The 16,279-nt window shown below is 37.2% G+C and overlaps 1 protein-coding gene across 3 annotated transcripts in view; it reads right to left on the bottom strand.

Annotated features, from left to right (window-relative positions):
- Olfm3 (olfactomedin 3) overlaps positions 1-16,279 on the bottom strand; it is a 229,002-nt gene that overhangs the window by 41,260 nt on the left and 171,463 nt on the right. Inside the window, exon 1 of one of the 3 annotated variants that reach the window (XM_052731100.1) lies at positions 4,948-5,163. The exons of the other annotated variants lie outside the window; for them this stretch is intronic. Coding sequence (XP_052587060.1) covers positions 4,948-5,076 — 129 coding nt within the window. The 5' untranslated portion in view covers positions 5,077-5,163. Of the gene's footprint in view, positions 1-4,947; positions 5,164-16,279 lie in introns of those variants that run through there. 3 annotated transcript variants of the gene reach the window in all.

The following is a 16,279-nucleotide window of genomic DNA, read 5'->3' as shown; positions in this document are numbered from 1 at the left end:
GCCCCCCAGCAGCTGATTCTCAGCAGTCAGGGGGCATTATCTAGTGTAGAAACATGTGACCACTGTGACCCCAGAGAAACAGCAAGGTAAAGGTGCAGCAAATGCATTGCTCCCACTGAACGGACTGCAGTCATTTCCCAGGGCCCAGACAGCATAGAAGGCCAAGGAAAGGATCCCACACCTTCGAATAGAAGCAAGTCAGCAGGTTGAGCATTATTAGATTTTGCTTTTCATGTTCAGTTTGTAGATATTTCCCCAAAATAAAGAACAATGAAGAAAGAAATGACAGATCAATGAAGAAAGAAATGACAGATCAAAGTACAAAAAATGGGGTCTGACATAGGAGATGTAATGTAGAAAAACCCCTTCATTAAAACCTAGATTTAAGAGTGGTTTTATCTAAGGATGGATGGGTCTTGTTCCAGAGAGTGAAGTGGAGTGGAGCATATTAATGGCTTTGGTTGAAAACAAAGGGAAAATGTGAGGACAGGAATTAGAGAAAGGTTGAGAGATCATGCTAGAAGCTATGCTGTGGAGGATGTGTTAATAAAGATGTCACTTCATAGCAGCTTTCTTGCTATTACTTACAAGAATCTTTGGGACTGTAATAAGTAAATATTCTCCATTCAAGGAATCCTTCAGGCTTTAAAGAGAAAAAAACAACAACAATAGAAACAGCAAAAGCATCATCAACTTTAAGGTGGCCATCTCTGTCCATATTGTTTGAAAATCCCAATGAGTTGGGAGTTGGCCATAGAAGTTTTATTTTATCACATCTTTCTATCCAGTGAAATGCCATGCACATGTTTTTGTGCTTTTGTTTGACTTCACTGACGAGACTCAGTGTTTCATGGGCAGCCCTCCCACTGTGGAATACTGAGGGTTGTCACTTGAAATTCTCTCTGGAAATTTTCCTATGAGTCCCTACTTGGTTCAGACTCTCAAACAAGAATAAATCCACTCCCATCCTTGGGATTATGCTTCTATAAAAAGGCAATTATCACATTTTCTGTTATTCTGAAGATTTGCTATTCTGAGCTTTCAATCAACTCTCACTAACTTTCTTATTTGTCCTATCACATAACAGACATGGCCTAAGGGTTTGGGAGAGAAAAACAGTCAGATTAAAAAATATTTTCAAGAGGTAGTATAATGGAAAGGAGGCATATACACGGTGCTGGGCTCCTTCCTTACCACCGCAAAACAAACAAACCCCAAACACCCAAGTTAATAATAGCTGGTAAAATTAGACATCATCACTCCAACTATAAAGCCACATTTCTTACTTGAGGGTAAGATCCTTGGAGGACTACCAAGGCTGTGTTTCATAGTATTACAGAACTCTAAACTGACTATGCATCAGAGTAGCTGCATATGAGGAGAAGCCAGATAGATGTGTGAAAACGGAGCAAAACAAATGGCTTGTGCCCACAGGTCCCTTCAAGGCCTCTTCCTACCACAGCAGTAGGGCTGGCTATTTGGGAACAGTATCTGCTGAACACTCTCCGCTTTTTTTTTTTGATTGCTCTTTCCCGGGTTATTCTTGGTAATGTTTCCACAGCGTGAGGGATTTTTCAGAAGCTCAGCCTCCAGGGGAAATGACTCTTCATCAGAGAGAAGTGCCAGAGGGGGCCTGAGCCTGCAGAGACCTGAAGCAGACTCCCCCAGCTTCTCCAAAGGCCATGGGCCCACTCCAGTGTGTAGAAGAAAAAGGACAAAACTCAAGCAAGAAAATTAAGAGCGATATCAACATTTGAAGATAAGTAAGAGGGCCTTCATGACTTATAGAGTTGTATTTAATTAGGTCCTGGTAGACAGCATCCTGTGAATTTGAACCCCCCCCTTAGTTCTTAAAACAAATGCACACTTCCTATTTTATAGGCCCCTGCTTAAACTGATTTAGTTGTCTCTTAGCTTTTCAAACTCTGACTTTCTTGCTTTATTTTTCAGGTCATTTGAACTGTTTTTTTTTTTTTTTAAGAGAAACTATGATAATGTTTGCATAACTGCATTTTGTTTTTTCTTCCTGTTACAATGATGTACAATGACATACAAACATGAAACATATTTGAGATGTGTGTGCATGTGTGTATGCGTGTAATTTCTACATAGTTGCAGGTTAATCTCATTTATATTGATTAACATAGATGTAGAACATAGGAGGGGAAAATTGATGAAGACAGCTGACCCACTACATTTAGCTGTACGTACTGTACCAAAGAAGTGTGTCTCCTTCATCTAATTAATTGTCTGGACAGAAAGCTCTGTGGAAACCGAAGCAGTGTTCCCTTATGGAATTATATGAAAGAAATTAGGGGGAAAGTCCCTTAGTCAGAAAACCCCCTTTACTACTTCCACGATGTCTATAAAGCCACTTAGGTGTTTTCTTTCCTTCTTAACTGCAAGAACTTAGAGAATGATAGGTATCAAGTTGTGTAACATTGCTTTTTTCTTACTCTGTGAGGTCAAGGAGATGAGGACACATATTTTAAAAGGTGAGGCTATAGGTGTGTAGGAGATGGACAGATACGTGTCCAGGAATATGAGAAACAGTCTGAGCAAGGCAGGGTGAAGCCAATAGACACTTGAAGCCATGAAGGCTAAGGACTGGCAAATGAGAGCCTGTAGGCATGGCACACTAGGCAGAACTGTGGTCTTATGTTTTGGTTCTAGATGGTTACTATAGAAATCCCATTGGCCACGTGCATATTTGGAGTCAGCTGCCGTGCTTGTGAGGGAGGATGATTGATTATCTCACTCAGAACACAAATTAAACCCCGGAGCTCTAGGTTTGTGTGAAGTATCTTTGCTGGGGCAAGGGTTTGATTGTGTGGGAAGCAAGCAGATGGTAGAAGCCCAGCAAATGTTTCCTCCTGCCAGTTATTTGACCTGGAACCTCTTTCACACATTGTACTTCCTTTTCAGCTTTAATTGAAAAAAATATTCTTCACATATTATCTAAGATTTAATTTGCAACATCAATAAACAAGTGAATAAATACATGATATTGCTAATGACAGTGTGAACGCAGCCAGACCAGGCAGTTTCAAAGGTCTGATATAACCTTCCAGCATCAACATTTTATATTTCTCTGAAGATGTACTGATTTGCTTGTTCTTCACCATGGAGATTCTAAGCTATGAACAATCATCTTGAATAATTAGGTAAGACACTAGCTCTCTTTCAAGAATCAAATAAGATAAAGTAATTTTTTTTGTAATCTAATATACTTTTTCACTTCAGAAAACACCAGCATACCATTTATTGGTGTGTAATTATGAGCCATATGAGACATTCAGAATTCTCTAAGTTTTTCTGAGTTTGTTTCTGTTTTCCAAGGAGGAACAGCTAAAGTGAGAATTGATGTATTTGGATATATCCATGTCTATAGCAATGCTTCATATTTTGATTGACAAATTATCAACCAGTCATCATTCACTTTGAACTTAAAAACATATTTAAAATCCTTAGAGTGAAAAGTATGACTCTTGGAAATTTAGTTCTCTTCATTTAATAACAGTAAAAAACATTATAAGTTAGTGTCTATATATACAAAAAAGTATACACCTGTAGTTAATATGCTAAACTTGATATATGATTCATTATTTGTTAAAACTATCTTTCTATGAGTGTTAATTAAACAATTGTGTCTTTAAAAATAAAAAAACCTTGGGCCTTGTAAACAGTTGGCTCAGTAAGTATTAAATAACTAAAAACAATTGTTGTATAAATGTGCATTAATTGCATATCATGCTGTCTGTATGACTATAAATCTCGACAACTCTGCTGCAAAGCTTTACTATGCAGATTATGGAGAGATTCTCCACCCAGAGGGCACCGAGGTTCCATGTGGGACTCCAGAAAAGTAAGATGGGGAAGGCAGGTTATATCTGATTACCATGTGTTTCACTGGTGTCTCCATACTGAGAGAAACCAGCAAATTATGTAATTAATTTAGTCAGACTACACAGTTAATTGTACATTGATTTATAAGTTATTATTAGAAACTGCAAGCAACTATTAAAATGGAAGGCTTCTTTTCTTTGCATATTCCACTAGAACGATGTTCAAGATAGAAACTTCAAATATTATTTTTTTTTCTGAATGTCTTCTTTGATAGCAGGACATTTTTAAGAATGTCTTTTATTTGAAATTTTACATTATCATTTGAAAAACTATTAATTTATATTTTTCTTAAAGTACTTAAGACTGTGGATAAGCACACCTAATTTCAAAATACCTGAGAAGTCTTTACTAAAATATAGTGAGGTGAAGACTTACTAATTTTATATGGATAAAGAATACCTAAGATGGATTTATGCCAGGAAAATTCTGTATAAACTATTAAACAATACAAGAAGAAGTTTTTATCAGGTATGTTTTCTGTGGTTCACACGCCTTAGTTGTTTTAAATATATTTTTTTGGCAGGCTTTAAATTGCTGAGGTCGTTTTATAATTCATTTATGCTTAAAAGGTGTTGGCTTCTCTGACAGAATTAATTACAAACTGCCATAGGCATTGCATTCCAAAAGAAGAGCCTGCTGTGGGAAAAAACAGATTAGGAAGAATATCCTCTATAGTTCATTCTGTAGGAAAAGTTACAAAGGTTTCAGATATTACACGAAATATAATAGTTAGAAACAAAGCATGTTAAGGAATCCTTCCAGATCTCAAGTCAATTTAGTTAAAATATATAATTCTTAAGAATTTAATGAGACCAGCCTTCCTCTTTATAGCTGATTCCCCAGCAGTCCTCTCTCCCTCGTTTCTGGGTGTTACTTTAAAGTCTTCATAAATATCCATGAGTAAAGTTATCACACAGCTATTTTACCTTTGAAGTTCACCAATAAAGAGAGCAGCAGACTCCCAGCCTTTGGAATTTACAACGCCCACTCTTTTAATACACTCAATATCCCAAGATGGCCAAACCCAACAGAGTGACTTACTAAGGTATCTGGAGCCGACAGCCTCGTGGTGTTCAGTCCTACCAGGGATGGGAGAGTTTGGGACATCCAGTTTGAGATCATTGCCATCGTACTGAGCACAGCGCCAAGCTTCAGCAGTGGAGCACTCATTGCTGTGGAGCTAATGAGTTTTCATAGTGACTGATTAGGATCCCGAGCCGGGCTGGCAGCAGGAGGCGTGACTGCAGCCAGCCACATCTACAGCATGAAAAGAGATCAACAGCCCAGCTCTAATCACCAGGCAGATCTGGAAAGCTCCTTCCCCCCACCCTCATGGCAAGTGCTTTGCCTTCTTTCTCCTCCCTTCTAGGACACTTGGCTGGACAAACAAAATATTCTTGCTAGGACTTGGTTGGTAATGCTCAGAGCAGAGGTTGGAGGACAGGAGATGGGGAGCTTTTCCAGCCCCACTGTACTGTGACTACTGTGAACAGAGTCGTTTCCTCTGGGTTTTGTGTACAATCAGTTTCTCTTTATCATTCACAGCAAAGTCAAAAGCCTCTAAATGGGGTTCTGCCAAAGTGCACATTCCAAACGCCAAACTCAATTTATACAGATTTCTCTGGGCAAGACCAGAGTGCCTTCAGAAGGGCATAAAAACAGTCTGTGAGTTATTTCCAAGATGATCATGCAGTGCGAACAGGAGATCGCTTGTTCACACAGCAACTTAAAATTAGTGTCATCACTTAAAAACCACAGCCAAAGATTCACAGCTACTGCCTGTGTGAATGTCGCCTCTAGGTACCTCACACCCTTACAGCCTAACAGAAACTTGTGTTGGAGAATTCCTTGTTTCTGGCTTTCCCTTCGAGAGCCCAGGTTTTCCTTTCTCCTTTGGAGATTCTCAGTCCTACATCAGACTTGGTTAACTCTATTTCCACTTTGTAAGGTATCAAGGAACAGTACTGAAGACTGTGACTTGCGAGAATGTGTGATCTATTAAAAGTGGGTGCAAAAAACTGTGAGGATCTGGTTGCTGTTCCCTACTTGCCTACAGTCAGTCGGGCTGGTGACATAATCTTCCTTGGTTTTAGTGTTTTACTATAAAACACATGGGGGTACGTTTCCGGCTGAGACCCTTTCCAGCTCTGAAATTCAAATATGTGGGATTTCATTATATTCTTTCTGCAGATACCACAAACAGGCTACATCTAAATCTCAGATTCTGGATGGAACAATTTAAGGCCACAGTATTTTTTTTATCCATTTATGCATTTTAAAGTAAAAATGGAGAAAAATGTATCGGGGAAATATGGGTGAATTAAGATTAATTGGAAAGAATTGAGTCATAGGAAAGAAAAACACTATTGTTATTCCTTAGGTAGTTCTATTGATTGTATATAAGATTTTTAGTCACACACATGTGTGTGTGTGTGTGTGTGTGTGTGTGTGTGTACACATATTTTAACAGTGTTAACAGGACAACTTAAATATTTAATAAAGTTGAAAGAGATACTTTATAGTGTGTGTATGCTTTATCCTCAAGGAACTTTAAAGTGTGGTAGATGCTAAGAGCCTTCAAATGTTCCTTGAATCCATTAGCTTGGAATCTAGGCCATATTCATTTCTCTTTAAAATACATCCAAATGACTTCCTTTTGTCTTTGTGTTTTAAAAATCATACCCAGAAAACCAGATACTATTTCTTTTTGTCCTTCAAAAACTAGGCCATCTGAGAGATCAATGAGGATTAAGCACATCAGTTTATGTACAAAGTAGTGAGAAACAGCAGTCAAGGGACACAGTGTGGCATTTTACATTAGTGTTACAGTCTTATAATGCAAGAAAACAAAGGAGCTCAAGAAATCTAAATGCTGTGAAAATACACCTGGAATTCAACCAGTTTTAATAAAAGAGAGAGTGTCTTTAGCAAAGCTTAATATCCACAATTGATAATTAATATACATGCAATTATGGGATAATTTAAGGAGCAATATGGCAGATGGTAATTGTACTCATTAATGAACTATCAGTCAACAAAATAATAGCATCTTTCGAAGAATGTAGGATTGACTGTCAGAGAAGAATGGGGCTCTTATTTGAAAATTACAAAGAAAGGGGAAAATATGAAAAGAAACACAACTGGAATGCTGCATTCAATTTCCCAGAGATGCAAATAAGGGAACCTGCATACTGAAAAAGAACAATGGTCCAAGAGTATGATTCAGTCATGTTTATGAACAGCATAAAAGCTGAAATATGTTGTTATTACAAGAGGTTTAAGTGCCACATTGAAGTATAAAAGCTCGAATTATAATGATTATTAATTGAATTGTAAGAAATAAAAATAACTTCAATTTACAAAGACCTAAATAGTTTGCAGCACTCTCATAGTGTATTAATGTTATTTTCATTTTAAAAGTTAGTTTTAGTTTCCAGATGGAGGCTCGGATTTTTCTGTGTAGAAGTTAGCAACTTGTGTTCAAGAGAAGAAACCCCCTGGTTTTAGAATTTCCACAGCACATTGTGAGTGGTAACAGAATAAATAGCCAACACTGTTATGGCCAGATTCAAGGCTCCAGGGCCACCCAAATATGTCTAAATTTTATCTGGTATGCAATGCTATGGCTTAAGGCAAAGCTGTGATGCCATTAGTTTCATGTGGTGAAATGCAACTGGCACTTTTAGGATTCAGGGTAGACATGCAGGAGTGCAGAGAGAACGATAAGAATGGAAGACAAGGAAATTCACTTAGAGTTATATTCCCATAGTTTAGGAAAGAGATGGTGAGATCCCAGATGAAGAAACTCTCAGTGGCATTGGTAAGGATTTTTATGGAGTTGTGGCAGCCCTTAGTGTATAATAGATGTGTGAAGTGACAGAATAGTGTCCACCAGCAATCTTAGATTTGAATGTGAGGATGGGCACAACTCATCAGGATGAGAAGTAGAGCGAGACAGGATCATGGCTTTAGGTATAAGATTGAATTCCTTGTCCCACACCCAATGTGAGTCAACTGTGTTACAAAGAGTTACAGGATGGTGATGTGTCCACATCTGAAGTTCAGGAAAACAGCTAATTATTAAGGTCATGCAACCTATATATTGTATGAAGACTGCACTGTTTAAAAAAAATAATAGTTAATGAATGACAGTCTTAAAACCACTTGGGGTTTATTTTGTCTTTAATTAAATATAATCATTTGATTTATTACCTATGCACATTATTAAAAGTTAACAAACACAATACCCTCTATTTCAGAAAAATAATAAGTATAATTTCTAACCGAACAATCTCACAGAAAATGCAACCTGACTACAAATTTACTTTCTTTTTACACTCTCATAGCAAATCAATAAAACTATAAAATCTAGAATAATAAATTATGGCACATGGAATGCTGAAACCTATTGACTAATATGTTTATTCATTATTTTTTTTAAATGGTAGCCTGTCTGGTTATTTCAGAGAGTGTTTAATGAGAGAACTATATACTAAATAATTAATAAGCAAATGTATATTAAGTGAAAGGATTTATAGCCAACATCATAAAACACTGGCATGCTTTATCACTGGAAGTTTTTCCTTTGATTTGTAGTGTAAAAGTTTAGTGTTGCTTTAATTTTCAAAATATGCTTCCTAATTTGGGGGCCACTGTGTGCTACTGTGTGTATTTGTGTACCTGTGAGTGTGTGTTTACATGTGCGTGTGTGTGTGTTTCTGGGTAATATAGCCTAAGCATATACTATAAGTACATGTTGATTGGATAAAAAATAACAGCTAAGCTAGAGTGGACTTGAGAAATGGCTAGGAATAAGCCAAATAAAATGGAATATGAAAAGACATAGCATCAAATAGAAGACAAAGGGCTATAGGCATCAGGCCTAGAAGCAGCCCTCCTTTTACTGCAGCACTGAGAGGCACAGGTGATCTTTCTCTGAACTGCACCCTTACTAGTGAGGTGACATTAACAGTTATTCTCTCTGAATCTACATATTCTCATCTGTGAATGGAGAATGGCTGTGTGCAATGGCTATTCAAAGGACTGGAATAAAGAATGCCTTTGGCAGTGTTTGTAACATGTCATACATTCAATACATGGTAGCTCATGCTGGATATGAAATGATAGCATTGAGACTGACTGAAAACAGTGGCTGAAAAGAGCAGCTGAATGGACAATGCTGTTTAAAGACCCAAAACTGCACAACTTTGCAGACTATCTGAATTGAGTGTTTAGGACACACAGTTGTGTATTTCAGTCACTGTTATAGGTGAAGAAAGCAATACAACTTTCTTGCATGTCATCAAGTTCCACTGTAGATACAATCCTAATATCTCTACACCAAGTTAAAGAGAAGGTCTGAATGATGTGATTCTTCCAATGCTGAGAACTTGAAGCAGTTACAAAAGAATTTTTTTTTTTTTTTTGGTTTTTCGAGACAGAGTTTCTCTGTAACAACCTTAGCCATCCTGGAACTCACTCTGTAGACCAGGTTGATCTCCAACTCAGAGATTTGCCTACCTCTGCCTCCCAAGTGCTAGGATTCAAGGTTTTCACCACCACTGCCCGGCTACAAAAGAACTTTGTATAGTTGCATGACCATAACTCCCACCTGTATCATTTTTCTCCACATACTCAATCGGCATATTCTCCTGTGTCAAAGATATATTTCTGTGCTCCTACATTAAACTGACCTTCCCCTTATTTATGAAGTCATTCAATACCTTTCAGTTTATTGTCATAATTTCTCAGCCACTTGCTAAGGTCCAGGTTCCTAGGAACTAACAACAGAGTCTGACTTAGCTGTAGCAAGAGCAAAATAGTTTTTATTTCTCACAAGTTCCTGGACAATATTGATGGTCTGGTCTTGGTCCACTGTTTGGGTAACTATTGCAAATCTCATTCCTTTCATTTTGTTCAAAGAAAACCATTTTAATTCTTTCCTCTTTTTCCAATATCAGTAACTTTTCCTCCTTAATGACTTTTCTAGAGGCAGACAAGGATGATTTCACATCTTTTAATTTATATACAAACTTCTTTAGTGCAGGGGAATCAAATTTAGGGCCTACCAAGCAAGACAAATGCTCTATCACTGAGCTACTTCATGAACACTTTAACAAACTCTTGATCCTAGTTTTTCTTCAGTAATTCCTTTCTTGCTTATCTTTACTAGTGTATCTTTTTGAGATAATTAATTCCATTCATCAGCTTCAATTTCTGTCTTCCTAATCAGACATATTGTTGACAATTTTTCCTGTTGCACCAATGCAATGTAGCACCAATACTACTTATTTCAAGCCTCTGATTCCACATTCCTAAATATAGCAGTCAATTCTCAGACTTCAACTTCCTTGACCTTCATCAGTATTACATTCTTCTACTTGGAACGATTTCTTCACTTGGCTTTCAGAATACAACTCACCTAGTTTTCCTCCAACTTCCTGACCTCTCTTTATATTGCCTTTGCTGATTCTTCCTCATCTATATGCTAATGACTCCCAAATTCATTTCTTCCTCAAAGACCTCTCCTATCAATTCAGACTTGCATTTCCAATTATCTACTTGACATCTCCACTTTCAATGTTTAATAGGCATCTTTAATTGAGCATGTTATGAATGATCCTTCATATGGCTCCCCATCCCTGAACAAACAAAACTAAAAGAACAAAACAAAACTTGTACGAATAAACAACAATGTCATACTTACGCACCCATTTCTGCAACCTTTCACTTTTCAGTTAGGTGGCATATCTGTGAACTCATCTTCTACAGTTGTGTAACCAGTGGTGAATTAATCATGCTTCAGTAGCTAGTTCCCCAACCCTGCCCATGCACACAGCCCTGGAAAAACCCAGTGAGTCTCCAAGGAACAACATGTGAAAATGGGAAGAAGATCTGGTGGGGGAGGGAAGGTGGTTAGTGAAGTGGAATGTTGAAAAGAGAGGATGAGGAGATGAGAGTGACCATAATATGATAGATAGATGCATAAAGTTGCCTAAGAAGACATTTTTTTTCCGTTTTCAACTGTAACTATTTCCCCCTATATTTCTTGACAGTTTTATTGGCAACCTAATTTCTACTTTCCAAACATACCTAGAACTGAAACTTTTACACAATCACATGGTCTCTCATTGAGGTTATTATAAGATCAACATTGACCGGAAACCACTTCGTTCACTTATAACTTCTTAATCAAAATAATCCTATTAAGTCATAATTTGGACTGTATTATTCTTTTAAAAACTCAATAGATTTCCATTGGACTTATAGTAAATACTTGAACTGGAAAAGTTTTATATATAAAATGATCTCTTATGCTGGGCAATGGTGGCGCTCACCTTTAATCCCAGCATTTGCACTTGGGAGGCAGAGGCAGGCGGATCTCTGTGAGTTTGAGGCCAGCCTAGGCTACAGAGTGAGTTCCAGGAAAGGCTCCAAAGCTACATAGACAAACCCTGTCTCGAAAAACCAAAAATGAAAAAAAAAAAAGACCTCTTACATCTATTAGCTGACATTTTGCTTCCTACAAGCTTTCCTTTAATTGCTCCCTGGCGGGTCCACAGAGATATAAGGTCATCTTCTACCTCAAGGTTTTTTCCCTTCTTTTTCTCTGCTGGGATGCATTCTTCATATTACTGTCCCACTTGCTTTTTGGTTTTTGTTCAAAGGTCAGATCTTTATGGCTATAGTGTCTTATTCCACCTGCTTGCTTGCTTCAATCTTTGCAATTTTCCCTCTCTCTCTGTAGGGGCTAGTTAAGTGCTATTTATTTCTTCTGATGATTTATTGCCTGTTTTCTCCTCTGTAAATCAAGCTCCATGAGGACAGAGATGCCATCACATTTTGTTTCAATTCTTGTGAAATTCTCAATGTACAGCAAAGTGTCTGGCATATAGTTCATCCTGAATAAAATATTATTGGCTGTGAAAATAAATTAATACATTATCATTTTGTTTTAAAATGAGAACATTTTTAGAGTTAATTGATAGTAAAGTCTATCATTACAAAACCACATCAATATAAAATATTTAAGTGTTGCACTTTACATGTGTTTTTGAATGGATGATGTATATATTGTGTGTTTATAATGGTTAAAGAACCAAACACTAGTTATAAGTGCTATTTTTTCTTCTTCTTCTTCCAGTTTATAGATTTAGAATGTTTCAATCCAAAAAGTACTAGTTCCAACTCTTGTTCTATTTTCTGTTGATAAGCCTCAAGTTTCCCAGAGTCATAACTAAGTGTAAGAGCAATCTACTCTTAACTCTTGCCTTTGGCCTGTCAAATTTCCTCTATAATAGTGAATATGGAAGGAACTGTATGTCATAGAAATGGTCAATTATCTAAAAACAAACATACAAAAACAGTTTATCATCTATATGTCTTTCACAACATCACGTATATCTTAAATATGCATGCTAAAATATTTAAAAAACAGAATAATAAATTGGAAATGGAGATGTGTTTAATTATCAAGGTCTCATTCACATTTGTCCTTGAAAACTGGAGGCCACACTTCCTTAATAAAAGCCATCCTTAACAACCAACTGCAGGCCACTCTTTGCTCCTGGTAAGTGATGCCTTGACAACCAGTCAGAGGAAATGCTTTGCATCTGGAAGGTTGCCCATTACCCTTCGTGAAGTTTCAGGATTCTTTTAAAACCACTCAGTAAGAAAAGAAGGAATTTAGACGGGAAACATTAGTGTGGTTCTTTAGAGAAGGGATTTCTGTTTTCGAGTCTTTGCCTTCATCTGTGGAGTTGACTGATGCTCTATAAGCCCAGGGGATTCTCCTCTGGCAGCTGCTGTTGCTACTTCAAAGGAGGAGAAAATGGGTGTGTGAGGGAGGAATGCATTTTGGTCTTTTTAAAAAAAATATGACTTTGTACACAGAATTGAAGAAATGGGGAAAATATAACTCCAAGATTAAGCTAGAAAGAAAGGGAAAGCAGAATGGCATAACAGAGAGACCCTTGTTCTGGATCTTAGGTTCTTCATCTGGGAGATGAGGACGTTCAACTGAATTAAGCCCCTTTCATAACAGAGTGGCGCATTCAAAACCTTCTTCACTTTGTGCTCCCATTGTTAACCCTCTTCACAGTTTCCTCATGTGTAGCTTGAGATACCAAAGAGCCTCCAACCCTTTTGATATTTGTGAGGGTAAAATAAACTGCTGCATATAATGTACTTACCACAGGACGTAGAATGTAATAAGCTATAAATCAAGTTTTTTCAGAGGCATTCCAGGGAAAACTCTTAAGTTTCATCTTTAGCCCATTGTGGAGGAAGAAAGGACATAGGTATCTTTTTTTTATTTTGTTTTATGTGAGACAAGGAATCAAATGCCATTACTTATAGAAAACGGCCAATACAAAGATTTATCTTTTTAAAATGTTTGAAATTTTAAATTTGGAAATGCAAAGTATTCATGTTTTTAGTATGGTTTGTGTCTAATGATATCATTCCAGAAACTACAGGAAGCACACCCATTACAAAAGCTTTCCTTTAGGGGCTCCCAATGTAATGCTGCTGGGCATTGTTCTGTGAACTTTGCACATGCAACCCCTATTGATGGTGATTGCTATCAATAAGAAACAAACCACCAAGAGGCAATCACCTTAACTACGTTCACACAGCAAGGAAATGCAAAGCCAGAATCAGGACGTGTAGTTGCATTCTAGAGGATATGTTCATAGAAATGTATCTTGTTGACATGAGCAAACTTAATAACAGTATTATAAACCATTCTAGATTTAAATTTTTCCTTTTGAAAATAATTAAAATCGTTGGGGTAAAGCACTGTAGTTTAGTTATCACCGTACTCTCAGCTGAGCACAGAGTATATTAAAAGCAGTAATTTTTTCTCTTAGTTTATGTTTGAATAATATGACAGAGCAAAGCTCTCACCAGGGAGACACTGGCTCTCAGGTAAGAGTTTCATCTCTGCCTCATTTTCATTGGATTCTAATTTCAAATTTTTCTAATGCACCCAACTCACCAGGGCAGACTCGAGTGTTAAATTATTGCCAAAAGCGCCTCTGAAAAAGAAAATTATTTAGGAATAAAAATCTCAAACAGTTTGGGAAATTGCCTGGTGATCAGAAAGAGGACTGTTTCAGGGCAAGCGTGAAAGAACAAAATTGGATCTTCAAGTGTGCAATTTTTTGAAAAGTTGTTACAAGTTGTTCCATAAAGCTTATCTCCCTCATGGATATTTGAAATGTGTGTTTAGTAGGAACGAAAAGTCGGATGGTAGTAAACAACCCCAAACATCAAAATTAGAAAAGGAATTACATTTGTAGCTGCATTTATCAAATTTGCATAAATAGCAGGAGCTCAGCTGAGTTGGTTTTGTGTATTGGCTCCAGCTACAGTGTTTATCATTATTGTCCCTTCAAAAATATGTGTAGTCAAGGTTGCTTTGTGATTTGAAAGCTCTCGTTAGGTAAACACGGTAAAATATGAACTTCTAAAAACCTAAACTTGGAGATAGTCAAACATGCTATCATTGGAAGTATCATGAAAGGTGTACAGTTTTGCAAAAGTTCATCAAACTAGTTAAGACCAGGCAGCTACCATAACACCATACAGATACAGCTGTGTGAGCTTGCCTTTGAGTTTCTCCTTGGATTTCAAAGTAACCTGACTTAAGAACAAGTCCCTTTTGTGAATACTCATCTAACAGCATGATGGTGACCTAGAGAAGTAATTGAACAATGACTAATAGGGGCAAGTTTTGTCAAAGGTTGCTTCTCTTTATAAAAGTTGTTTTCACTGTTTATGTCTTATTCTTACTACTTTAATAATCAAATTTTATAGATTAATTGTCATTATTTCCTATTGCTGGAAAAGCATTTGTAAAACTATGTTTCAATTTCTTTTAAGGGCACCAATGCATTAAACATGTTAAGCTATATTTTGGGTCATCAACTTATTATACTGAAAATCATAATATCAATATATTTGTTTTTTTGTTTTATCTTTGTGTGTATGTGTGAGCATAGGTGAAGGCATTTACCACAGCACTAGTGAAGGGGGTCAGAGAACAACTTCAGGTGTCTATCTTTACCTGTCACCTCATTGAGACAATGTGTCTTTTTGCGACTGCCTACATCTAGAGTTAGCTAGCCTATGATCTTCCAGGATTCTCCTTCTCGTCTTTCTGTCTTGCTGTAGGAATGCTGTTATTGCAGCTATATATAATAGCTATGTACTATTGCCTCTGCCACAATTTACATAGATTCTGGTGATAAAAACTCAGGTCTATAGGCTTGCATAGCATATCCTGGAAGAGGACCCTGGGAGGACCTGGTCCACCCTGTCTCTTTAATGCTTCCTGAATCACGATGTGAATAAATCTGTTCTATCAAGAGCTTCCTGTCATTGCTGTCTTACATCATTACTAGAGCTCCAAGGTTGTGCACACATTGTTCTTGGACTGGATTCTCTGGAGCTATGAGTTGTAAGTTATTGCCTTGTAAATATCACTCCAATACAAAACTAACGAATTCAAGGAATGATATCAGGTAAATTTGCTAGACAAAGGTCAGTTAGAAGGAAGAAAGTAAATATTGAAAGCTAGCTGAAGTGCAAGAGTGACAGCTGAGCAAGCAGTTAGGGAGCTGTGTCAGTGCTTGGCTCAGAATTCAGAGAAATACAGATGAGGTGCTAGACGTGAACTAAGTTAAGTGTTATGAACTTATTGCATCAGCTAATATTGCACAACAGAGGTACCAGAAAGTCTGCTCCCAAACAAGAGAAGAAACAAGACTGAAAACATGGCAGTGAGGAAGATGCCTTTAGACAATGATTAAAACAGAAGCTTGATAGTGCTCAAAATGAGCAACGCTCTATGTGAAGCATTTAACATCAGGTCTGAGTTGTAAAGTGGACACTGGATTCTGTTTCCTTGGCAACTACAAAGTTAAGATAAATGTTGAATATTGTGGCTGAAAACCCCTTATCTGAAGCTTTGCACCTGGGTTGAAAATTGAGGCTGCTTCTTGGTGTCAAAGTGACTAAAATCCTCCAGGCAAAAGTGGGCTATTCCATTTTTACTGATCTGGTTTCAAAAGGCAAAGTTTCTAATAGTGTGTGATTTTAGAGAACAAAGTACCTTGGTTCTTCCTCCTCGGATAAAGTAACAAAAGCAGTATGTAGAGGTTAACCTCATAGGCTGGTTGTACAAATTAAATGGGGTAAGGTATCAATGCGCTGGGCACCGTACCTATCTCATAGGCAAGTGTTGCTATTGTTCTTATCATCTAGCTGTTCTTTCACTTAAAAACTATAATAAAATTGTTTTTATAAAGGCCACTGCTCAATCTTTACATAGTTCAAAGCACAATTTCTAATATCTAACCAGCCAGTAAAG

Source organism: Peromyscus californicus, unplaced genomic scaffold (assembly GCF_007827085.1).
Source record: "Peromyscus californicus insignis strain IS unplaced genomic scaffold, ASM782708v3 Scaffold_9__1_contigs__length_137607984, whole genome shotgun sequence".
Taxonomy (NCBI): domain Eukaryota; kingdom Metazoa; phylum Chordata; class Mammalia; order Rodentia; family Cricetidae; genus Peromyscus; species Peromyscus californicus.
The sequence above is the reverse complement of the archived record's forward strand: the minus strand, read 5'-3'. Positions and strand labels throughout refer to the sequence as shown.